The sequence below is a fragment of the Balaenoptera musculus genome, chromosome 2 (genome assembly GCF_009873245.2).
Source record: "Balaenoptera musculus isolate JJ_BM4_2016_0621 chromosome 2, mBalMus1.pri.v3, whole genome shotgun sequence".
NCBI lineage: Eukaryota > Metazoa > Chordata > Mammalia > Artiodactyla > Balaenopteridae > Balaenoptera > Balaenoptera musculus.
This window is the reverse complement of record NC_045786.1, coordinates 140,720,757-140,748,387: the sequence shown is the minus strand read 5'-3', so window position 1 is coordinate 140,748,387 and position 27,631 is coordinate 140,720,757. Positions and strand designations below refer to the sequence as shown.

At 35.5% G+C, this 27,631-nt stretch overlaps 2 protein-coding genes across 14 annotated transcripts in view; both read right to left on the bottom strand.

Annotated features, from left to right (window-relative positions):
- GPHN (gephyrin) overlaps positions 1 to 27,631 on the bottom strand; it is a 633,631-nt gene that overhangs the window by 553,766 nt on the left and 52,234 nt on the right. The gene's annotated exons all lie outside the window — the stretch shown is intronic.
- LOC118890486 (ras-related protein Rab-28) lies at positions 16,655 to 18,390 on the bottom strand. Its single transcript, XM_036843418.1, has one exon. The coding sequence runs from the start codon at positions 18,193 to 18,195 to the stop codon at positions 17,530 to 17,532; it is 666 nt and encodes a 221-aa protein (XP_036699313.1). The 5' UTR covers positions 18,196 to 18,390; the 3' UTR covers positions 16,655 to 17,529.

Sequence of the window (27,631 nt, the reverse complement as noted above, 5' to 3'; positions counted from 1 at the left end):
CTAGAAGATACATAGGAGAAGAACTCTTAAAACTCAAAAATAAGAAAACAAATGATCCAACTAAAATATGGGCTAAAGACCTTAATGGACACCTAACCAAAGAAAATATACAAGTGGCAAATAAGCATGTGAAAAGATGCTCAACATCGTATGTCATTAGGGAGATGCAAAATGAAATGACAGAGAGACACCACTACACACTTATTAGAATGGCCAAAATCTAAAACAGTGACCCTACCAAATGCTGGCAAGTATGTGGACCAAAAGGAACTTTCATTCATTATTTGTGGGAATGGAAAATGGTACAGCCACTTGGAAGGCGGTTTGGCAGTTTCCTACAAAATTAAACATACTCTTACCATACAATCCAGTAACTGCACTCCTTGGTATTTACCCAAACAAGCTGAAAACGTATACCTACACAAAAACCTGCACACAAATGATTATAGCACCTTATTCATAATTGCCAAAACTGGGATGCAACCAAGATGTCCTTCAATAAGTGAATGGACAAACTGTGGTACATCCAGACAACGGAATATTACTTAGTGCTAAAAATAAATGAGCCACCAAGCCATGAAAAAACATGGAGGAAATTTAAATGCATATTACTAAGTGAAAGGAGACAATCTGAAATGGCTAAACACCGTATGATTCCACTACATGACATTCTGAAAAAGGCAAAACTGTACTGACAGTAAAAGGATCAATGGTTGCCAGAGACTATGGGAGAGAGGAACAAGTAGGCAGAGTGTAGAGGATTTTTAGAATAGTGAAACTACTCTATAGGATTTTATAATGGTAAATACATGTCATTATACATTTGTCAAAACCCATACAAAATATGACACCAAGAGTAAACCCTAATGTAAACTATGACTTTGGGTGATAATGATGTGTAAATGTAGATTCATCAATTGTAACAAATGTACCGCTCTGGTGTGGGACTTTGATAGTGGGGAAGGCTATATATATGCAGGGGCAGGAGTAATATGAGAAATCTCTGTACCTTCTCCTCAATTTTGCGGTGAACCTAAAACTGCTCTAAAAAATAAAGTCTATTTTTAAAAAGTAGGCAGAGGACCTGAATAGACAGTTCTCAAAAAAAGATACTGAAATGGCCAGTAAGTACATGACAAGATGCTCAACACTGTTAGTCCTCAGGCAAATACAAATCAAAATGACAATGAGATATCAGAGGATGAATAAAGTAAAAAAGACAGATATAGCAAGTCTTGACAAGAATGCAGAGAAACTGGAACCCACAAACATTTACTGGTGGGAATGTCAAATGATGCAGCCACTTCAGAATGTTTGGCAGCTCCTTAAAAAATTAAACATAAAGTTACAGTATGACATAGCAATTCCACTACTAGGTATTTACTCATGAGAAATGAAAACATTTCCATAGAGAAACTTGTATATCAATGCTTATACCAGCATAATTCATAATACTCAGAGTGGAAACAACCCAAATGTCCATCAACTGATCCATGGATAAGCAAAATGTGGTATATTCATAAAATGGGATGTTATTTGGCACTTAAATGAAGTACTGATATATGCTACAATGTGGATAAACCCTAAAAGCATATGCTAAGGGAAAAAGGCCAGACAAAAAAAACACATACTGTATGATTCCATTTATATGCAATGTCCAGACTGATAGTCAAATTTATATGGAAAGTAGATTAGTGGTTGCCAGGAAGTGAGGTGAGGGGGAAATGGGGAGTGACTGCTAATAAGTACAAGATTTCCTTATGGGGTGATGAAAATGTTCTGGAAGTAGAGAGTGGTAGTAGTTGTACAAGTCTGTCAATATACTGAATACCACTCAATTGTACTTATTCAAAGAAGAGAGAACCCACTAACCACAAAATCAACAAACATACTAAAAAGACAGCTTGTTACCATGTCATCAAATTACTTTTATCCTAATCCTAGTTATCAAAAAATTTTTTGTTGCTTCCCAGAAACAAACAGTATCTCACTGAGTGAATGTGTTAACAAAAGGTTTTGTTCTTTAATTATAACATTACCAATATCTTTTATTAGGTCCACTTTGCAGGTTTTTTTGCTAATCCAGTATCAGACACACTTCAGTTCCATAATAATAAGTTGCAACAGAAATACATAGATGGCTACAGAATATAAAATGTAGAAATGAATTAACACCTAAATATTTATCTGGTTTCAGAATAATTTGCTTTAATGGTACTCTCCAATATAATATGGTTTAAAAAAGGTGCTACATGAAAATTAGGTTTGCTTTTGATTATTGTGTTTTCTTACTATTTAAAAAAAAAAATTATAGTACTTTCTATTTCTGAAAAAAATCCAAGCAAATTTAAGAAAGTAGAATAAATAAATCTAATGGCCAATACTGCTAAACATATATCCATCACAAAAAAAACCTCTCAAATCCTCATTTACAGTACTACTACCTTTTAAAATTATTATTTATAAAAAGCATTAGGTTACCCTCCCCCCTCCCTGCGTCCTCAAGTCCATTCTCTACGTCTGAGTCTTTATTCCTGTCCTGCCCCTAGGTTCTTCAGAACCTTTTTTTTTTTTTTAGATTCCATATGTATGTGTTAGCATACGGCATTTGTTTTTCTCTTTATTAGGTGCATTCAAGTGTACAATACAATTGTTAAACGTTTCTGGTGAAATAAACGTTGGTTATTTTATAGTGAGCTTTTATACTCCAATTATGCATTTTTAAAGTGTCTTTTATCTGATATTAGTATGACTACCTCAGTTTTCTTTTGATTAATTTTTGCCTTTTATGAAATATTAATTTCTTTATATTCAATAATTCTGTGTCCTCAATTTTTAAATGTTTCCCTTTTATTTTTTTTTAACATCTTTATTGGAGTATAACTGCTTTACAATGGTGAGAGAGTGGCATGGACATATATACACTACCAAATGTAAAACAGATAGCTAGTGGGAAGCAGCGGCATAGCAGAGGGTGATCAGCTCGGTGCTTTGTGACCACCTAGAGGGGTGGGATAGGGAGGGTGGGAGGGAGGGAGACGCAAGAGGGAAGAGATATGGGGACATATGTATATGTATAACTGATTCACTTTGTTATAAAGCAGAAACTAACACACCAATGTAAAGCAATTATACTCCAATGAAGATTTAAAAAATATATATATATGAAAGAAGAGAATAAATAAAAGTACTGAGAAAAAAAAAAAGCATTAGGATTTCAGTTTGGGGCACAACGTCATGGACTCATCTCTCCATGCTTCTCCATGCTAAGAACAACTAAAAAACCTAGAAATAGTATACTAGACAGCCATAGGAGAAATCTGAAAGATGGAAAAAAGAAGGCAACTGGCTAGGGACCCCAGAACTTGAAGAATAACACAGCAGCTCAGCATTGCTCAATCTATCACCTAACTAAAAAAGGCACCCCAGGCTTGATGTTACCCGACCCAACACTCAGGGGTAAAAAGCAGCCCAGGCAGGTTGAGAAACACCTTTGGTTCCAACAAAAGCACCAACTGGAATGGAGTGGGAGTACTGTCAGCAGCAGGCAGGCAGCGAAAGAGTTTTCCGTGTCCAAAGGCCTGACATCTACCTCTGACCTAGCAGATCCAGACCAGGGACATTCATTCCACAACTGAGGATGGCACCATTAGGGACCAAACAGGATGCATAGAAGGAGACCAGAAGAGCATTATAAAAGCTCTGAGCACTAAACTGTCATTGGAACCACAGCTCCCAAAAGCAGGCTGAGACTATGCATTAAACTGACACAGTGGTATGCTTACCAAATTAGAAGAGTAAAATAGAATCAATAACAACATGCAACATTTGTAGGACACAACCAAAAAATACTCCTCATACCAAGATCAAGGAAAATCAAAACTTCAATGAGAATAAAAATCAACAAACACCATCAAGAATCAGATGCTGGAATTATCTGACAAGGATTTTAAAGTAGCCATCATAAAGATGCTTCAAGGGACTTCCCTGGCAGTCCAGTGGTTAAGACTTCACCTTCCAACGCAGGGGGTGCGGGTTCAGTCCCTGGTTGGGGAGCTAAGATCCCACATGCCTCGTGGCCAAAAAACTAAAACATGAAACAGAAGCAGTATTGTAACAAATTCAATAAAGACTTTAAAAATGGTCCACATCAAAAAAAAAAAAAAAACTTAAAAAAAAATTGCTTCAAAAACAATTACAAATACTCTTTGAAATTTTACCAAAACAGCAAAAATAGACTTAAAAAAACACATACACAGAAACTGAGGAACCTGTGGGATAATATCAAAAGACCTAAATTCATATCACTGGAGCAAAAGAGAAAGAGGAACAGGCTGAGAAGAATTTACAGAAATACTGCGAGAAAATTTCCCATTTGACAAAAGACATAAGCCTATAGGCAAAAACCCCCAAAAGATTCCATGTCAAGCCACATCAGGATAACCCTCCAAAATCCATTCCAAGCCATATCATAATTAAACTTCTAGAAATAAAAGTCAAAGGAAAAAAAATCTTGAAATCAGAAAAACAAATAATAAATACTGGAGAGGATGTGGGGAACCCTCCTACACTGATGGTGGAAAAGTAAACTGATGCAGCCACTATGGAGAACAGTATGAAGGTTCCTCAAAAAACTAAAAATAGAGCTGCTGTATGATCTAGGAATCCCACTCCAGGGCACATATCTGGAAAAGATGAACACTGTAAGTCAAAAAGAAATGTGCACCACAATGTTCACAGCAGCACTATTTACAATAACTGAGACATGGAAGCAGCCTAAATGTTCATCAAGAGATGAGTGGATAAAGAAGATGTGGTGTATATATATATAATGGAATATTACTCAGCCACTAAAAAGAATGAAATAATGCCATTTGCAGCAACATGGATGGACCTAGAGATTATCATACTAAGCGAAGTGAGACAAAGACATAAAATCATACGACATCACTTATATGTGGAACCTTAAAAAAATGATACAAATGAACTTATTTACAAAACAGAAATAGACTCACAGTCATAGAAAGAAAACTGAAGGGGATACCAAAGGGGATAGCGGGGGGAGAGGGGGGAAATTAGGAGTTTGGGATTAACATACAAACACTACTATATTGAAAATAGATAAACAAGGACCTACTGTATAGCACAAGGAACTATATTCAGTATCTTGTAGTAAACCATAAGGAAAAAGAATCTAAAAAATATATATATATATAAAAGAATATATATATATACTCAGTTATACATATATATATATATGTATAACTGAATCACTTTCCTGTACACCTGAAATGTTATAAGTCAAATATAATTTGACAAGCCTCTTAGATAGCCTCATCGAGCAGAGGGCAGACAGCAGAAGCAAAAAGAACTACAATCCTGCAGCCTGTGGAATGAAAAACACATGCACAGAAAGACAGACAAAATGAAAAGACAGAGGGCTATGTACTACATGAAGGAACAAGATAAAACCCCAGAAAAACAATTAAATGAAGTGGAGATAGGCAACCTTCCATTAAAAGAATTCAGAGTAATGATAGTGAAGATGATCCAGGACCTCAGGAAAGAATGGAGGCAAAGCTTGAGAAGATGCAAGAAATGTTTAACAAGGACCTAGAAGAATTAAAGAACAAACAAACAGAGATGAACAATACAATAAATGAAATGAAAAATACACTAGAAGGAATCAATAGCAGAATAACTGAGGGAGAAGAAGGGATAAGTGACCTGGAAGACAGAATGGTAGAATTCACTGCCGTGGAACAGAATAAAGAAAAAAAATGAAAAGAAATTAAGACAGTCTAAGAGACCTCTGGGACATTAAACACACCAACATTCACATTATAGAAGTCCCAAAAGGAGAAAAGAGGAAGGACCCAAGAAAATATGTGAAGAGATTATACTCGAAAATTTCCCTAACATGGGAAAGGAACAAGCCACCCAAGTCCAGGAAGCACAGAAAGTCCCAGGCAGGATAAACCCAAGGAGAAAAACAACGAGACACACAGTAATCAAAATGACTAAAATTAAAGACAGAAAAATTCTTAAAAGCAGCAAGGGAAAAACAACAAATAACATACAAGGGAACTCCCATAAGGTTAACAGCTGATTTCTCAGGAGAAACTCTACAAGCCAGAACGGAGTGGCATGATATATTTAAAGTGATGAAAAGGAAGAACCTACAACCAAGATTACTCAACCCAGCAAGGATCTCATTCAGATTCGACAGAGAAATCAAAAGCTTTACAGAGAAGCAAAAGCTAAGAGAATTCAGCACCACCAAACCAGGTGTACAACAATGCTAAAGGAACTTCTCTGAGTGGGAAACACAAGAGAAGAAAAGGACCTACAAAAACAAACCCAAAACAATTAAGAAAATGGTCATAGGAACATACATATCAATGATTACCTTAAATGTGAATGGATTAAATGCTCCAACCAAAAGACACAGGTTCACTGAATGGATACAAAAACAAGACCCACCTATATGCTGTCTACAGCAGACCCATTTAGACCTAGGGACACATACAGACTGAAAGTGAGGGGATGGTAAAAGACATTCCATGCAAATGGAAATCAAAACAAAGCTGGAGTAGCAATATTCATATCAGATAAAATAGACTTTAAAATAAAGAATGTTACAAGAGACAAGGAAGGACACTACATAATGATCAAGGGATCAATCCAAGACGAAGATATAACAGTTATAAATATATACACACCCAACATAGGAGCACCTCAATATATAAGGCAAATGCTAACAGCTATAAGAGAGGAAATCTAGAGTAACACAATAATAGTGGGGGACTTTAACACCTCACTTACACAAATGGACAGATCATCCAGAGAGAAAATTAATAAGGAAACACAAGCTTTAAATGACACAACAGACCAGATAGATTTCGTTTACATTTATAGGACATTCCATCTGAAAACAACAGATTACACTTTCTTCTCAAGTGCACAGAGAACATTCTCCAGGTTAGATCACATCTTGGGTCACACATCAAGCCTCAGTAAATTTAAGAAAACCAAAATCGTATGAAGCATCCTTTCAGACCACAATGCTATGAGATTAGAAATAAATTACAGGGAAAAAAACGTAAAAAACACAAACATGTAGAGGCTAAACAACACGTTATTAAATAACCAAGAAATCACTGAAGAAATCAAAGAAGAAATCAAAAAATACCTAGAGACAAATGAGAATGAAAACACAACAATCCAAAACCTATGGGATGCAGCAAAGGAGTTCTAAGAGGGAAGTTTGTAGCAATACAATCCTACCTCAAGAAACAAGAAAAATATCAAATAAACAATCTAACCTTACACCTAAAGGAACTAGAGAAAGAAGAACAAACAAAACCCAAAATTAGTAGAAGGAAAGAAATCATAAAGATCAGAGCAAAAATAAATGAAATAGAAACAAAGAAGACAATAGCAAAGATCAATAAAACTAAAAGTTGGTTTATGAGAAGACAAACAAAACTGATAAACCCTTAGCCAGACTCATCAAGAAAAAGAGGGAGAGGGCTCAAACTGATAAAATTAGAAATGAAAAAGGAGAAGTTACAATGGACACCACAGAAAAACAAAGCGTCCTAAGAGACTACTACAACCAACTCTATGTCAATAAAATGGACAACCTGGAAGAAATGGACATATTTTTAGAAAGGTATAACCTTCCAAGACTGAGCCAGGAAGAAATAGAAAATATGAACAGACCAAACACAAGTAATGAAATTGAAACTGTGATTAAAAATCTTCTAACAAACAAAAGTCCAGGAGCAGATGGCTTCACAAGTGAATTCTATCAAACATTTAGAGAAGAGCTAACACCCATCCTTCTCAAACTCTTCCAAAGAATTGCAGAGGAAGGAACACTCCCAAACTTATTCTACGAGGCCATCATCACTCTGATACCAAAAACAGACAAAGATACTACAAAAAAAGAAAATTACAGACCAATATCACTGATGAATATAGATGCAAAAATCCTCAACAAAATACTAGCAAACAGAATCCAACAGCACATTAAAGGGATCATACACCATGATCAAGTGGGATTTATCCCAGGGATGCAAGGATTCTTCAATATATGCAAATCAATCAATGTGATACACCATATCAACAAACTGAAGAAGAAAAACCATATGATCATCTCAATGGATGCAGAAAAAGCTTTTGACAAGATTCAACACCCATTTATGATAAAAACTCTCCAGAAAATGGCCACAGAGGGAATCTACCTCAACATAATAAAGGCCATATATGAAAAACCTACAGCAAACATCATTCTCAATGGTGAAAAACTGAAAGCATTTCCTCTAAGATCAGGAACAAGACAAGGACATCCACTCTCACCACTATTATTCAACATAGTTTTGGAAGTCCTAGGCATGGCAATCAGAGATGAAAAAGAAATAAAAGGAATATATACTGGAAAAGAAGAAGTAAAACTGTCACTGTTTGCAGATGACATGATACTACACATAGAAAATCCTAAAGATGCTACCAGAAAACTACTAGAGCTAATCAGTGAATTTGGCAAAGTAGCACGATACAAAATTAATGCACAGAAATCTCTTGCATTCCTATACACTAATGATGAAAAATCTAAAAGAGAAATTAAGGAAACACTTCCATTTACCATTGCAACAAAAAGGATAAAATACCTAGGAATAAACCTACCTAGGGAGACAAAAGACCTGTATGCAGAAAACTATAAGACACTGATGAAAGAAATTAAAGATGATACCAACGGATGGAGAGATATACCATGTTCTTGGATTGGAAGAATCAGTACTGTGAAAATGACTATACTACCCAAAGCAATCTACAGATTCAATGCAATCCCTATCAAATTCCCAGTGGCATTTTTTACAGGACTAGAACAAAACATCTTAAAATTTGTATGGAAACACAAAAGACCCCGAATAGCCAAAGCAATCTTGAGGGGAAAAAAAAGGAGCTGGAGGAATCAGACTCCCTAACTTCAGACTATACTACAAAGCTACAGTAATCAAGACAATATGGTACTGGCACAAAAACAGAAACATAGATCAATGGAACAGGATAGAAAGCCCAGAGATAAACCCACACACCTATGGTCAACTAATCTATGCCAAAGGAGGCAAGGATATACAATGGAGAAAAGACAGTCTCTTCAATAAGTGGTGTTGGGAAAACTGGAGAGCTACATGTAAAAGAATGAAATTAGAACACTCCCTAACACCATACACAAAAATAAACTCAAAATGGATTAAAGACCTAAATGTAAGACCAGACACCATAAAACTCTTAAAGGAAAACACAGGAAGAACACTCTGTGCCATAAATCACAGCAAGATCTTTTGTGACCTACCTTCTAGAGTCATGGAAATAAAAACAAAAATAAACAAATGGGACCTAATGAAACTTAAAAGCTTTTGCACAGCAAAGGAAATTACAGACGAAAAGACAACCCTCACAACGGGAGAAAATATTTGCAAACAAAACAACGGACAAAGGATTAATCTCCAAAATATATAAACAGCTCATTCAGCTCAATATTAAGAAAACAAACAACCCAATCAAAAAATGGGCAGAAGACCTAAATAGACATTTCTCCAAAGAACACATACAGATGGCCAGGAGGCACATGGAAAGCTGCTCAACATCACTAATTATTAGAGAAATGCAAATCAAAACGACAATGAGATATCACCTCACACCAGTTAGAATGGGCACCATCAGAAAATCTACACACAACAAATGCTGGAGAGGGTGTGGAGAAAAGGGAACCCTCCTGCACAGTTGGTGGGAATGTAAATTGATACAGCCACTATGGAGAACAGTATGGAAGTTCCTTAAAAAACTAAAAATAGAATTACCATATGACCCAGCAATCCCACTACTGGGCATATACCCAAAGAAAACCATAATTCAAAAAGACACATGCACCCCAATGTTCAGTGCAGCACTATATAATAGCCAGGTCATGGAAGCAAACCAAATGCTCATTGAAAGATGAATGGATAAAGATATGGTACGTATATACAATGGTATATTACTCAGCCATACAAAGGAACGAAATTGGGTCATGAATGGACCTAGAGACTGTCATACAGAGTGAAGTAAGCCAGAAAGAGAAAAACAAATATCATATATTAACGCATATATGTGGAATACAGAAAAATGGTACAGATGAACCGGTTTGCAAGGCAAAAATAGAGACACAGATGTAGAGAACAAACGTATGGACACCAAGGGGGTAAAGCAGGGGGCACGGGGGTGGTGGTGGGATGAATTGGGAGATTGGGATTGACATATATACACTAATATGCATAAAATAGATAACTAATAAGAACCTGCTGTATTAAAAAAAAAAAATTATGGTTGGCACAAAAAAAGAAATATAGATCAAGAGTACAAGATAGAAAGCCCAGAGATAAACCCATGCACCTATAGTTACTTAATCTGTTACAAAGAAGAATATACAGTGGAGAAAAGACAGCCTCTTCAATAAATGGTGCTGGGAAAACAAAACAAAAGAAAAACAAATATACTTCAATTTTTAAAAATTTTTTTAGAAAAATAAAGAAAGAAATCAGAAAGAAACAATGTATAGAGGAGCACCAATTCCAATGACAGTGGATTTCTAACCTGACATCATGGAAGCCTGAAGGAAGTGGCATAACATTTTTCAAATACTGAATGAAAAGAAGCATCAACCACAAATTCTATATTCAGCAAAAATATCCTTCAGAAAGGAGTGGGAAACAGTCTCAGACAAACTTGTCGTTAGCACACATACCTTTAAAGAATGATTGAAGTAAGTTCTCTAAACAGAAAAGAAGTCTTGGAAGTTCAGAAAGGAAAGAAGTCCAGTGGAATAGGTAATGACAGTAATAAATATAACAGACTATCCTCCTCCTCATGAATTTATAAAATCATATTTGATGGCAAAAGCAAAAATTACAACATAATCTGATGTGCTCAATACAAGTAAAGGAAATAGTTATAACAATTATATTTTAAATATAAGGGCAAAGTGGTCTAAATGAAATTAAGTTTTCTACACTTCACTTGAAATGGTAAAATGGTTACATCTACCAGTAGACTATGATAAAGTATGTACGTTTATTATACTACCTATAACAACCACTAAGAAAACTATACAAAGGGTATAGTAGTTTTGGTTTTGGAGAAATTATATGGATAACGATATACATTATAATCAAAGTAAAATTCTAGAAAGTGTTCAAGTAATCCATACGGGAGCCAAGAAAACAGAAATAGAATAATGAGAAACAAGGGATCAAACAGAAAACAAATAATAAAATGGCAGACTTGAGCCCTCACATGTAAATAATTACTTTAAATGTAAACAGTTCAAACACACACACACACACACAAAGGCAGAAATTGGCAAAGTGAATTTTAAAAACACAACTAAAGTATACACTGTCTACAAGAAACTCACTTCAAACATAAGTAGATTAAAAGACAAGGATGTAAAAGGAGATGTCATGCAAATATTAATTTAAAAAAGCAAAGATGGATACATTATTATCAGATAAAGTTTGGAGCAATAAAAATTACTAGGGACAAAGCAGAATCTTACCTTATGATAATAGGATCAACCCACCAAAAAGACATAGGAATCCTAAATATGTATGAATCAAATGACAGAGCTTCCCAATACATGAAACAAAAACTGAGAACTAAAAGGAGAGATAGACATAGCCACATTTTAGTTGGGGACCTCAACATCTCACTTGCAGCATATGAAAGAACTACTAGTCAGAAAAATCAGCAAAAATATGAAGGAACTGAGCTGTACTACATGACCAAGCAATAGAATCTAAATGACATTTATAGACCTCTCCATCTAGTAACAACAGAATAAACACTTTTTTCGAATTCCCATGGAACAATCACCAAGATAGACTATATCCTAGATTATAAACCTCACAAACTAAAATTATTGATATCATACGGAGTATGCTTTCTGACTATAACTGAATCAAACTAGAAATCAATAATGTAATGACAACAAGAAAATCTCCAAACTCTTGGAAATTAAAGAACATACTCCTAAATAACCTAGGGGTGAAAGAACTCTCAAAAGAATTTAAAAATACATAGAACTAAATAAAAATGAAAATACAACTTATCAAGTTATGGGTGCAGCTAGAGCAGTACCAAGAGGAAAATTCATAACACTAAATGTTTATATCAGAAAAAAGGATAGGCTTCAAATCAGTAATCCAAGCTCCAACTACTTCAAGAAACTAAAAAAAGAAGAAAAAAAAAACAGGTAAAATGTACCCACAGCAAGCAAAAGGAAGAAAATTATAAAACCAAAACTTAATAAAATTAAAATCTGGAAAACAATAAAGGAAATTGATGAAACAAAGAGCTGGTTCTTTGAAAAGGTTAATAAAATTTTAAAACTTGTAGCAAAACTGACAAAGAAAGAAATAGGGAAGATACAAATCATTAAAATCAGGAATAAAGGAGAACAGTAGTAAAGATCACATAGCCATTAAAAGGTAATAAAGGAATACTACAGATAACGTTACACTCACAAATCCAACAAACTATAAGAAATGAACCAATTCCTCCAAAACCACAAACTACTAAATACAACCACGATGAAATAGTCCTGAATATCTGATTAGGTCTACATATCTGATTAGCTTCTTACTAAAGAAACTGAATTCATAACTTTAAAAGTTTAAAAAAAAAAAGAAACCAAATCTCCAGGCCCAGATGTTTTCACTGGAGGATTCTACCACATATTTAAAGAATATTTTTACAAAATCCCTTCTGACACAGAGAAGAGAAGGGAACACTTCCCAGCTCATTTTACGAAGCTAGTATTACCCTGGACCCAGAAACAGACAAAAATAGTACAAAGAAAATTACACAGCAATCTCTCTCATGAACTTAGATACAAAAACTCTTCAGTAAAATGCTAACAAATTGAATAACAGTATATAAAAAGAATTACACACCAAGACCAAATGGGATATATTCTAGGTACGCAAGACTGTTCAATACTCAAAAAAAAAAAAAAAAATCAACGTAATGTGCCATATCAATAGAAGAAAATTGATATGATCATATCAACTAACATAGAAAAAAAAACCACATAAATCATCTCAGTGTTCTAAGAGAACATTTGAAAAATGACAATTTTGCTAATATGATGGTTGCATTTACTATGTGCCCAAGAATTTTTACTATAAACTTTAATTTTTATACATATAAAAGATTTTACAATCATAAAAATTTGATAACTTCTATGACCCAAACACTGGAAAAATATTATACTTAAATGAGTAGTTTTAGTGCTATTTTTCATTCATTTACATTTATATTTCTTTCCTGTCACTCATAAGTAACACTGTGATCTAAAGATTGCTAAAATTAATATTTTTGTGTCTGGTATAAGAAAGATAAAATGTACATCAGAGCCAGATTAAGAAACTTATACAACTTGACATAAATTTTTCAATAATAGAGCAACTTCTTTATGTAGTCCTACACTGACACTGCTTGCTGGCTATGAAACTTACCACCAAAGGTAAACAAACTGAATCACCTAGTAGGTATTACAATAGCAGATAATACTCTTAGTTTTTGGAAGTCCATATTTGCTTTCTTTGACTGTTGAAAAAATAAAAGTATGTAAGAAAGTATGTCTCAACACATACATTATAATTGGTCACTTTAACTTTAAAGGCAGGCATTTCACCTCTGACACTAAATCATAATAAAGTTCATTTACAGTATTTTTATACCAGAATTACATTAGGTCATCCACCACAGTCAGCCCCTTTCTCTAGCAAAATTATTTACCACATGTAGATTTCTGTTCCCAGAGTGGTCTTGATTTTCTAATGTCAACTTAGAGCCAGCTAGAAAGACTCTGTCATATGATTTGTGATCATTTCCACTCTCAATTTTTTTTTTAACCCAGAAACACATTAAACAAATAACATCCACAGCATCTGTTTTATCATATTTGGGGAAAAATAAAATCTAGTATGTTTGGATAAAATATAACCCATAGTGATTTCCATTCACTGATCCAAATGTATAGAGGTTTCATCTACCTCACATCATACACAAAAATTAATTTGAGATAAATAGGCCTAAAACTATAATGGTTTTAGAGTAAAACATATATTCTGTCTTGTGGGCAGAGAAATGTTTCTCACAGTTGACAAATCCACGATTAAGGCACTGGCAGATTCAGTGTCTGGCAAAGACCTGTTTCTTAGTTCACAGGCTGCCATTTTCTTGCTGTGTCCTCACATGGTGGAAGAGATAAGGGAGCTCTCTGGAATCTTTTATAAGGGCACTAATCCCATTCATGAGGGTTCCACCCTTATGACCTAACCACTTCCCAAAGGCCCCACCTTGAAATACCATCACATTAGGGATTAGGTTTCAATTTATGAATTTTGGGTGGGACACAGTCTACAGCAATATGGATTTTGATTACACAGATATACGCGTGTCAAAACTTAGGGAAAACAGACGAGATTTGTTTATTTCACTGTAAATTTTACATAAAAAGAAAAAAGAAACCTGTAAATTAATGCTGAATCTAGTTATAACATGCATGCTGAAGTATTTAGGAAGAACCATACTGATGTCTGCAATTTACTTTGGTTTTTTTTTTTTTTTGGCTGCATTGGGTCTTCATTGCTGTGCGCAGACTTTCTCTAGTTGTGGCAAGTGGGGGCCATTCTTTGTTGCAGTGTGTGGGCTTCTCATTGTGGTGGCTTCTCTTGCTGCGGAGCACGGGCTCTAGGCACATGGGTTTCAGTACTTGTGGCACATGGGCTCTAGAGCGCAGGTTTAGTAGTTGTGGCACACAGGCTTAGTTGCTCCACAGCATGTGGGATCTTCCCGGACCAGGGCTCGAACCCATGTCCCCTGCACTGGCAGGCGGATTCTTAACCACTGCGCCACCAGGGAAGCCCTGCAATTTACTCTGAATGCACCTAAAATAAAATGGACTAATAGACGGAATGTGGGATAGACAGATGGCTAGATACACTGATGAAACAAGAAAAATAAAATATTAGTAGCAGAATCTAGATGGTGCTATACAGATATTCAATGTAAAATTCTTTCACCTTTGCTGTATGTGAGAACATTTTTAGAATAAAACATTAGGGGGAAGTTGAGAGATTTCCATTTATTTATTTTACTAATATTTATCAAATGAAGCCGGCTCTTTCTTTTTATAGAAGAGAACATGACTACAATTAAGCAACTAGGCCATAAATCTAAGATATGATTAGAATCTAAAGTCCCCGAAGTACTGCTATTTCACCCAAAATCTCACACTGAATTATTCATGAAAGGAGTTTGTCAACATATTCTTTGCTAATAGTATATAACAACATCAACCAATTACTTAGCATCTTTTTTCAGTATTAGGTCATAAGACACATTGTGGTGATTTAATAACGTCCACCTGGATAAGCCAAAACTATGTTTCCCAGAATCCTCTTCTCTGAGTAGTTCTGGGCTAATCCATAGAAATGTCCATGAGACTTGGAAGGCGGAGGTGAAGCAGCAGCCATTAGTTTCTGAAGATCGTCATGGTCAGATGTGATGAAAGACAGAAGCACAGGCAACAGCCTTCCACAGACTTACCCAGTAGCTATTCTTTGTGATCCCACTCTAATAGTTTGAAATGCCTGGCTTCCCATATTCCCTTGCAAGCTCCAATTAATACACCAACATCAATGTCTCAGAATAGGTGATTAGTGACTTTCCTCTGCACTTCCAATTTCCCTTGTAGGATTCTTACTTGACAGTTTCTCCCACAATTATACAAGGTTTTATATCTGTAATACATTCTTGATTCCATAACACTCATGATGGTTCTGCTTCCCTTACTGAACTCTGACTGATAATACCAGCATACTTCACTTATTCCATTACATGTATCTCTAAAAGTTATAAAGAAATTAAAAAGTTGCAAGTCATTTTTACTTTACAAAGGATTGTGAAAGCCTTCTGATGGTTTTTAAAGGAAGCATAATTCTTTTATAAAGTAAATGTTCAGCCTTTAGATATTTTGTAATAAATTTGAATTTTTTTTTCAAGAGAGAAACAGTAAGGTATAATGGTAGAAAAACTAAACTCAGTCAGCCTAAGATATGAATCATGGCTCAGTCATTTATTAGCTGAGAGACCTTAGTCAATTTACTAAACCTCTCTGCAACCTGTCTTCTTATCTTGAAAATGTGTACAATGATGCCAGTGATATCTATGTAAGAGGGACTCCAGGATAGAAATCTGCCTGGAAGAGCATAAAGCTAAAAGACTTAAATTTTCACAGCAAGCATACTTTCTATATGCAATTTAAATTTATTTGGAAGATTTGGTGGGGGGTGGGAATTTTTGGTGGAAATAACAGGAAAAGTTAAAATACCCTCATGTCAATCCCACGGTGCTACCAACAGAATAATACAATCATGTAATTAAAACTAGTATATTCCTTTTCTTTCCCCACCTGGTCGTGCTGCACAGCTTCCGGGGTCTTAATTCCCCGACCAGGAATTGAACCCAGGCCCTCGGCAGTGAGAACACGGAGTCCTAACCACTGGACCACCAGGGAATTCCTGAAACTAGTATATTCTTTTTTTTTTTTTTTTTTTGTAATTTAAATAAATTTATTTGCAGGAGAAAAACATCTGAACATCAGGTACAGTCTGATCCACAATGATCCAACAATCATCATAATTCATTCTGGAAGTACTCTTACACAGCTGGCAGGAGAAAGTCCACATGGAGCATCAGCTGAACGTTCATCAGAATTCACAAAGCCATCTAACCTGAGTATTACACAACACGTAATGATCATGATACAATAATAAAAATACAATATCCAATACTCACTACTTTGTGAGCTACAGCTAAAATATAAAGAATTTAGGCTCTTTTTTAAAAAATGAAAAAAATATTTCTATTATAGCTTTATTTAAAGCATTTTCAGTTAGATACAGCTTTATATATTTTCACTCACAATAGACAGCAGAAGAATGCCTTCTTAAGTATCTGTAGATAAAATATATTACTCGTTTAAATGTTTGCACTCTGAAGCATACTTTGCCAGGTATGAGTTCAGATAAGAGTATGAAACTGTGCTGTGGCAAAATCCTGGCTGATGATCAAGACTTAGATGGTTTTCATATTTGTTTAAAACAACTTACATCAGGGAAAAAAGAAGTGAGGACATAAAGAGAACCAACATTATTCTTTTTCAATGAAGCAGTCTCATTCCAGAGAACGGGCTTTCCATTTTGAATTCAAAGTGTGTGGTCCCAAAGTTGAATTCTTTCCAGTCCAAGGAGCTGCCTGCGGCTGAGGCAACACGCAATGATGAAGCGAGTTGAGAGGAAAGCGTTAACTGAACTACAGAGATGGTCACTGATAAAACAAGTTCCTAGAGGTCCTCGAGCCCACAAAGAGGCGAAGGGCAGCCAGAACTATCAATACAGAAGAAAAATGCGCTCACTGAACTGCACACATAGAGCTTCTAGGAGGGTTAACAGTTCTTGACATAGGTTCCTGGTTGTAGTTTACAATATCTGCCTTCACCACCCTCTGTGACTGTTCTATTTCTGCTTTGTTTAACTTGATTCCAAGGATTTCAGCAGCAACTTTCTGAAAACACAGGAAGACAGAGTCTCCTGTCTTTGCTGAGACAAAGTGGCTACTAAAACCATTTTCCTGGCAAAACCTTAAGTGTTTTTCAGGTTTTACTGTTCGCATATGCTCCAAATCAATTTTATTGCCCACCAAGGCAACCAGTGGCTGAGTTTCAGACTCCTCACTCACTTTCTTCACCACAGAATACCAATCTTCTAAATTCTCAAAGCTTTGATAATTTGTAATATCATATACCAAGAGGATTCCCTGTGCTCCATAGATATATTTATCCAACATCTTGCCTCCTATTGTCTGCCCTCCTATGTCCCAAACTTGAAGAGTAACATTCAAGTTTCCTGGCAACATTATTCTTCTCAAAAAGAAATCCAGTCCTATAGTTTGTTTGTACTGTTTCCCAAAAGTTTCTTGAGCAAAACACGTAGCTAAGGAGGTCTTCCCGGAGGTGCCGTCCCCCAGCACGACGATTTTCAGTTGCCGGTCTTGGCTCTCCTCCTCAGAGTCCGACATGCTGTCCCAGGAACCAGGCCCACCTCCCCTCCCTCCCCACCGAGGTAGAAGGAGGAAGGGAAGGAGGGGGTCTCTGGGGGCGGGGGAGAAGAAGAAGGGCGGCAGTGGGGGCAGCACCCCCCGTCCCGGTGTCTCAGCGGCCGCCGGAGGTATCCGGGCAGAATCACTCGGCGGTAGCCATCTTGCCCACCTCCCCTCCCCCCTGAAACTAGTATATTCTTAATAAACACTGGCTATCATCTTTCTCTTCTGTATTAAAGAGATGAACTGTTTTTTAATTCCCTTTTCTTCTCTAAAATGAATTCTAACCATTTAAATAATTCACAATTTGAAACAGTATTATCAAGTTTAATTGTTCTTCAGTTATGCTAATCTACATGAATCTCCACATTTCCCTTTTCTCAAATCAATTCCTATGCCTTCTAATACACTTTCACCTATGTTCAGATGAGCAACTGAACATTCAGGTAACAACTAAAATACATAAGTAGTTTATAGCAGTGCTTCTCAAACTTTCATTTCCATGTAATCACCCAGGAATCTTGTTAAAATGCAGATTCTGATTCAGTAGGTCTAGGATTGAGGCCTGAGACTCTGTGCTCCTAATTAACTCCCAGATGACATTGTTACTAGACCACAGACTACACTTAGAGTAGCAAGGAACTTAAAGTAGGGTATATAGTAGGTTATTACAAAACTTTAGAGCTGGAAAGGACTTTACAAAATTTATAATCCATCTAAAAACACAGAGAGGCTTCCCTGGTGGCGCAGTGGTTAAGAATCTGCCTGCCAATGCAGGGGACACGGGTTCAAGCCCTGGTCTGGGAAGATCCCACATGGCGCAGAGCAACTAAGCCCGTGTGCCACAACTACTGAGCCTGCGCTCTAGAGCCCGCAAGCCACAACTACTGAGCCCACGTGCCACAACTACTGAAGCCCGCATGCCTAGAACCCGTGCTCCGCAAGAGGAGAGGTCACCACAATGAGAAGCCCGCGCACCACAACAAAGAGTAGCCCCCGCTTGCCGCAACTAAAGAAAGCAGGCGGGCAGCAACGAAGACGCAACGCAGCCAAAAATAAATAAATCAATAAATTTATTAAATAAATTAATTAATTAAATAAGATAAAAACACAGAGAACTTAAGGGTCCTGAACAAGGTCACTACAGCTAGTAGTAGAGCCAAAGAAAATCCAACTTATCCTAACAACAGATTCCGTGCACTTTCCACTACACCAGTGCTTCTCAATCTTCAATTATTTATATGTAATTACAAGGCAATTAAATCTATACAGGGAACCTGAAATCCTTCAAATGTGTCATGTTACAATCGTTCCTTCTTCAATTAACCTATCGTATTATTAAATTATGGCAAGATTTGCCAATCAAGGTCGAAATTATATCAGTCACATCTACACCACGGGAAAATGAATAACACATGCAAATTCTCCTTCTGAAGTTAAGAAATTCTACTCCCTGCTGTTCTGACCAGTCTCTTTCTAAGATATTGTAGAAAGAGACTTATCCATCTGATTACCAAATAAAGCAGAAGAAAAAAACTAAAGGAATTTTGCCTGAGGAGAAGTCTGATGAGATTTCGCTAGGGATAAACGTATGACTAAATTTCACCATAGGACCCAAAATATCTATCCTAGTAAAGGTTATGCACAATCCTTCCGTACTCCTCTGCCCTTAATCATTGAAGGAACAATATCATATCTGGAACCAACACGCTTTGGACAAGTGAAGAGTCCCACTTTCAGACAGATGACTGAAAGTAGAGCACATAAATATTAAGACGTTACATTTGATAAGGAATAAAGAATGAGTACCTTTGAACCATCTCTCCTAAAATTTCTACTTTGTTGTGATTTAAAAGAAATTAAAACAATCCAGGCAAGAGAAGGAAGACATTAATTTTGGCAGTTCTTAAAACAGTATACCAAATTTCCAATGTTAGCCATTTTTAATCAACTCACTTTTTAAAACAAAAACTTCCAAACAAAACCTTTATATCATTACCACAAATGAGAAAAATGCATGACTTGCCATAAATAAAAGATAACAGTATATATGTCAATCCCAATCTCCCAATTTATAAAAGAATGTAAAAAAGAGTGAGTATATGTATACGTATAACTGATTCACTATGCTGTACAGCAGAAACTAATACAACATTGTAAATCAACTATACTCCAATAAAAATTAAATATATGTATATAACAGTAAAGATAACAGTAGAATATCATTAAATTCTACTAGAGAATGTTGCCCACAGAATGTTCTGAGCCTGAGCCCCTCTTTGTTAAAAAGGGAGAATGTGTTCAAGAGGTGTTAAGGGCTTATGTTTATAGATACAAGGAAAAGGATTGAAAGAGAAAAACGGAAAAGGTTTTTATGCAATTTGATGTTATTTAATGCTCTGTCTCGAACATCTCTATCATTATCCCAAGTATCTGAATGTTACACACTTTGAGAAACACTACACCACACCATGTTGTTTTTTAATTGATATTTCTCACTGGTTAATCCTCTAAATAGCTTAAAATTCTATTGACAGGAAATGAATATTATATTTAATTCCCCAGAGCACCTAGTCCAGTAACTGGTACACAGTAGGCACTTAATGATATGTTTAAGTGAAACAAAAAGATAAGTCATTAAAACAAGCAATTTATTTAGAACTGTTGATTTCTCAAGAGCTGAAAAAACTAATGAGATCACCTACTAGTTTAACTTACTCATTTAAAGATGTGAATGTTAAGTATTGAGACAGTAAGTGACTAGCCTAATCAGAATTGGTTTTAGGGACTCTGAAATTTCTTAGTTCTCAATCTAACAGTTGTGCAGGCAGATGTCAAATGAATGGCTTAAGGCAAAGGAATCCTTTTGACATTTTATTTAGGGTCAGAAGGACAAGAGATTGGTAGGGAGGAAGCAGGGAAGGGCTATACACATTTACGAAGATAACTTGCCCAAAAATACTCCACAAGAAGTAGAAGGAGAAATCTTAGGTTGGCAAAGATACTCACCCAGAATTCCACCCACATTGCTAAGACTGTCCCAGGTTAAAGGGTAGAGACGCAGAGGATACTCTCAAGGAAGGTGGCTGTGTTCAGAACCTTCCTTAGTGAGAATTTTCTAAACTTCTTTTATCATTACAAGAACTGTCCCATGCCTGGAATCTCAAACATTTGTTGACTTCACTGGTTTCCTCCCAAATCCCCACCCTCATTCCTAAACTAATTAGAAGTATTATACATGTTCCAAGACTGAAAGAAGAGTGGTAATAAAAATATAAAACACAAGTATCGGGCTTCCCTGGTGGTGCATTGGTTGAGAATCCGCCTGCCAATGCAGGGGACACGGGTTCGAGCCCTGGTCTGGGAAGATCCCACATGCCACAGAGCAACTAGTCCCGTGAGCCACAACTACTGAGCCTGCGCATCTGGAGCCTGTGCTCCGCAACAAGAGAGGCTGCGAAAGTGAGAGGCCAGCGCACCACGATGAAGAGTGGCCCCCGCTTGCCGCAACTAGAGAAAGCCCTCGCACAGAAACGAAGACCCAACACAGCCAAAAATAAATTAATTAATTAATTAATTTAAAAAAAAAAAAAAAAACACAAGTATCCCTTGAGCCGAAAATTTTGTTTCTAAACCCTTGACTTAATGATAAAATGGAGGCCTTTTCTAGCCCGTAGGAAAAGATTTAAATTTGAGGACTAAAGCAGAGTCAGCTTTCTCAGCAAATGTGCTTAAAAAATGAACTGGGAACATTAAGTATGAAAAATAAAGATTTATTTTGATTGTAAATGATATAACTTAAGTTTTAAAAAGAGAAGTAGGATATGGTTATTATAGGATATCTAGACATCTCAGTGTATCAAAAACTGGCCAGATATAGGGCCACTACAGGGACAAGAGGAACTAGAACCTGGGAGTTGACCACACAGTCAGGATTATCTCTGCCTCTTCACTCTGTGAGTGGATCTCATTCTCTCCAGCTAAACATAGGTTATCTATCTACATGGTGTGGGAGATGGAAGGGTGAGCTTTGGTAGGTTAGAACTCCTGTCTGCCCCTGGATATATTGCCATAGCCAGTGGGATGGGGCATTATAATTGACTACATCTGGATTAAGTCCCCACCTCAATAAACAAGGGTAGAATATTATGTTTGGTAACCTCAACAAAAGCACAATGGTGTGTGTTGGGGGAGGAAGGGGGTCTGTTAACAGAAATGAGATAAGTATACGGAACAGAGAAAAGTAAGATCTATCACATTTTAATTCAATTTCACAATGACAGTGACAGTTTTCCCTTTCAGTTGTGTACAACCAATTCCTTAGCATACCAATAGATTTATTCATGCAGGGGAAAATAGGTTTGCTTAGTTCTTGAGGAAGAGTAACTTTTTCATCAGTCATGGGTAACTATCAACAGAGGTGTTTAAACACAGCCATAATTCAGTATCAATAAATTAAGAATGACAAATCAAAAATATATATATTACATACTTCTTCATGTGCTTAGAATGATTTGAATTTAGCTACAATATACAGCACAACATTTTCTTCAAGATGCTTTTTTATTCTTGGAAATAGAGATTTCCTAGAATATCTTTTCAAGGCCAAATGTAACCATATGTTTATAAACATACTATGAATTTATATAATGATGGGATATTGGGATAATTTTCACAATTCACTTAATTACCCCACTGAATTGAAAAGATAAGAATTCAATCCATTATTAAAAAAACTTTGACTTAAGAAGCAGAAAAATATGCTTATGGAATATGGAGTATAAAAGTAAGAAAGCATGGGGATGATGATGGATAAAGTGATATATTCTACAAGTAGTTCAAGAGGCTTTTGATAGTATTCAATCTGTTTAATGTACTAGAAAAAGAATGTATTTAAAGCTCAAATTCACATGCTATTTCCAACCAAGGAATTTTTTAGCATCAAAGCACCTGTTTACTCATATTCTTTCATTAAAACTTCTTTTGACACTGAACAATTAGATTTAAAAATAAAATAAGAAAGAAAAATAACCGAATAGAAGTATATTTCCCTCTTTTTTTTCCTTGTAAATAACAGATGTTAAATCATGTTGGTGACTCAGTAGATGGCACTGTTCTCATTAAATTAAAATGGATCTAATACAAAAAACAGGGCACACAAACTTAACTAACACTAATGTGCTTTCACCCAAAAATATAAAACAGTATCCTGAACACCTGTATTAATTAATGCATTGAACCAATCAAATCTTAAATATAGTGAATGATTATTTACAAAACATTTACTTCCTTCCTACTGCAGCTTAACTAGAATTCTGTAAATTTTCTTTTGGAAATATTAATGAGTGATCTAATAACACCTCTACTCAAAAATAAATTGGTTCTCTTTCCTCTAATTAAAATGTGAAATAACAGTACTTTCTATTTCTTTTAACAGTGCCTTTATTAGAGAATAATGTTTTCAAAATACTAACTAGGTTGCCATTATCAAGTTTTGAATGTACAGTTACAAATATTTTCTTCTGAAACATCACTCACTGCATTTACTGACTTGCAGTTATCTAACTTCCTCTGAGTTAGCTACTGTCACTTCAGCTCCTTATTGGCAGAGACCTTACACTTTATAGATAAGATCTTACACTTACACTTACACTTTATAGATCCCACAGTGACTCTCAAAAAACACCTACTGAAAAAAGACACAAAATAAAATTAATCACTAAACATAGTATACAGCAACAAAATGTATTCAATAATTATTTACTGAATAGGGTATACATCAATGAACAAAAGCAACAAAAGTGATACCAATAAAACCTACTACCCAGATCAGTAATTTAACTCCCAGATTTTACATTCAAGTTCTGAGGTGATGAGTTTATTATTTCCATAATCACATAAAGGAAATGATCCATATAACTTAAACTAGGTTGTATGAATAGCCCTAGGGCATCCAAGTGACCATTTACATTTAGTCAGTCATTCAACAAATATTTTCTGTGAACCTGTATTGTCAAGATCCAAACAAATCCCTAGGGATTTAAACAGGAATCAAGGCAATCCTCCTAGATTGATCAGCTCTGCATCCCACCCCTCTCTCATTTTCTTGCTCTATATCTCGACAAAATGGGCCCCTGGAAGATTCCAGAAGAAAGCAACTCAGTATTAAATAGCCTTACCTATTTATCCATTAGGGCTTAGCATTAGTCACCCTTCCAGACCAAGTAATGACATAGAGCCACTGCTGCACCACCATCCCAAGTCCTCTGGACTGCTAAACAAATCTAAAGATAAGATACCACCTCTATGCTCTAATGTTGCTCTGGAGCCTCAGCTTTCTCTAACCTAGTATGCACAAGATTCCAGGGTTGGATTCTGCTTTAGTGCCTGCTTCTGTTTTCTTACCAGTTCCTTATCTGGGGGGTCTAAATTCATATCCCAGGACTCTGCTAAATGGCAAAATTTGGCTCCAAGGTAATAATTACATCCCTTCATGATGGTTACCTATATTGAATTTCCTGAAATGCCCTGCCTGATTGGCGCTAGCTCCATTTAAAAATGTAGTGCCCACAACACTTTTAAAGACAACCTAGCCTGCCACACCTTTTGGTTACTCTCTTACCTATAGGATTTATTTTCCAAAGTCCGCATCTACAGGCAAATCTATGCTACAAAGTTTCAAAGAGGCTAAGTCTCTGTTAAGTCTCACATTCCTTAACTATCAACAGCCCTGTGCTGCCAAGAGAAATGTTGTCATTGCCCCAAAATATGATGTCCTCTGCTTTATTCTACAAAATATTTAGGAGTCTATAAACACTCTTAAGCCTCTAAAACTCAAAATAACTCCAGTTCAGAAAACAAACCAACAAACAAAAGCTGACTGACTACCTCCCAGGGCTGTGCCTGATTAAAGATCTTACAGATGAAGAAGAAATTCCTTCCTTCAAGGAGCTCAGTCTAGTGGGGTCAAAAGGTTTACATTAAGTTAACACTACGGATAGTTTAGGAACCCATACAACCTACACTGGGAAAAAGTAGACAATAAAAAAAATACTATCTGCTTACTATGTGTCAGAGGCACAGTCGATACAATTCCTTAGTTATTTTTATTCCCTCATAAAACAGCCTAGCTATCTTCTAAAGTCAGTTGCAGAATTAAGAAAATACCCAAGATACAAGGATTTATGTCTCTTTTATGCCTACCTATTTGATTAAATGGAAATATCTCTTCAATGAGTGCTATTAAATACCTGAATGGATATCAGTGAAATAGTGGAATCTCTTTTTCCAGAGACTTTTAAAAGTAGGCTAAAGATAACTCAAATGTCAAAAATACTTTAAGGTTCTTTAAGGCAAGAAGATGAATTAACTAAATTCCCAGTAATATAAAATTTAAAGGTAGGGGAATGAAGGAAGACTTTTTTTAAAAAAATGACATGAGATGATATGAGTTCAGTAGGTGTTAAAATAATTATCACTCCTAATGAAGAAAGAAGAATCTTTAGGATTGATAAACTGATGGTATTAAAAAGAAGAAAATCCTAAAATAAATAGAAAATTAAAAAATGAATTTTCTTTTTGCTTTTTCTTTCATTTTTATCTTATATTGTTTCTTTTTTTCCTGAAAGTCTTGAAAGAATTTCTCAAATCTAGCACTATATTTTAGTTTCATGTTTTCAGTATTTCCTTACTTTAAATCTCAGATTATTTATGTATAGTAAAATGACTAAAACGAAATTAAGAATAAAAAATATAAGTTAATAGCTGTTAGTTCACACACAAAAGCAAGGGTTTGGAGTCAAAATTTTCTGTTCAAGTGTTACTTGTGTTTTGTAGTTTTATGTGTGATATCTTTTACTACTGTTTTTCTTGATTTTTAAAAATTAGGGTAGTAATAACTGGTTACAACAATAATAATCATTAACATTTTAAAATTGTCATCTTTTTATATTTAATCATAACAGTCACATAAGGCTCAACAAGTCTGTTGCCAAATTATATAAAAGTAAATCAAGGTTCAGAACAGTTATTCATCTATCCAAAGATAATAATTTTAAAAGGGAAGGAGTTAGAGTGGATAATTTCTAAAGCCCTTTTCAGTCCTACCATTTTATGACTATAGTGTGTGTTTCAAGCCCTTGCTTTTGCTTTCGTCACTCAGTACTAAAAATGGCATACCAGAGGATATGCTATTTTTCTTACATTGGAAATGCTTACTTTGTGGTATTTAACTTAAATTTAGAGTGAACTTTTGGCAACTACTAGAACAGATCAAAAACTACTACTACCAAAAAAAGGTAAAAACAACAAAACCAAAAACAAACCAAAAAAATCCTTTGATTCTTATTTCCAATGGTCATATATTTCAAAGGAACAAAGCCTAATTCTCTACAATTAAACACCAATGAATTATAGGTAAGAATATGGCAGTATTGCAATAGTAAAGCAAACTTTACCTTATATTTTTAAACATAAAATACACTCTTGTTTTAACTGTAAAACTGTTAACATATTAGTCATAAGAATGTTTAACAACTCATCTCAGTGTTCAGTGCCTTCATAGTTTGGGACAAAATCTTATGTTAATCAGAAGTCATATGATTTTAACTAAAAATTTGAGAGAAACATCTCCCCATTCCTAATCATTTTTCTTTTACCAAATGAACAAAAGAAAACAAATTGTTAGGTCCTCTTATTCATATCTCAAGAATTTAGATAAAAGTATTCTCTATTTTTAAAATATTTTAGCTCTCTAGTTTTATATTAATTAAGAAGTAATACTTGAGGTCTAAGATTCCTGGTACCATCATGTAACAATTTGACCCTGTGGAAACAAATGGGACTAGCAAATAATAACCCTCATTCCTAGGCAAGGTATAAAAAGTCCCTGCACCCTTTCCTACAAGATGGATTACATTTTTTCCCTAAGATAAAATGAGTAACTTCTGCAAATTCTGTGTTTAAAGATCTCTTATTTCTCTTTTTCATGTTTGATATATTTGTCCCCCTATATAGATTATAGGACAAATCCATCTCCTAGTTTTCTAAACAAGGCAAAGAGAAGTTGTCACTGGACCCCACAATTTCTGCCATAGAGAAAGGTCAGAACACTTCCTTTTGCTGGAGCAGTCATTTGCTAGTATCTACAGATGCCTGCACACAGATTACAGGCAAAACTCTCCTGTTGGTCAACCTACAATTTTTATGCTAATAAAGCTAGTTCTCATTACAAGGACTTTTTGGACAATTCCCACCTTCAGGTGGGTACAGAAAAGTAGAGGTATTGTTTACACTCCTTTGGATAGGAAATAAAGGGTGGGAGAAATCCTTTTCATAGGTTTCTGTTTCCTAGTGTACTGAAATTTAAATCTCATTGTGATCAAAAGAATCAAAGTAGAGGAGAGGAACCAAGATG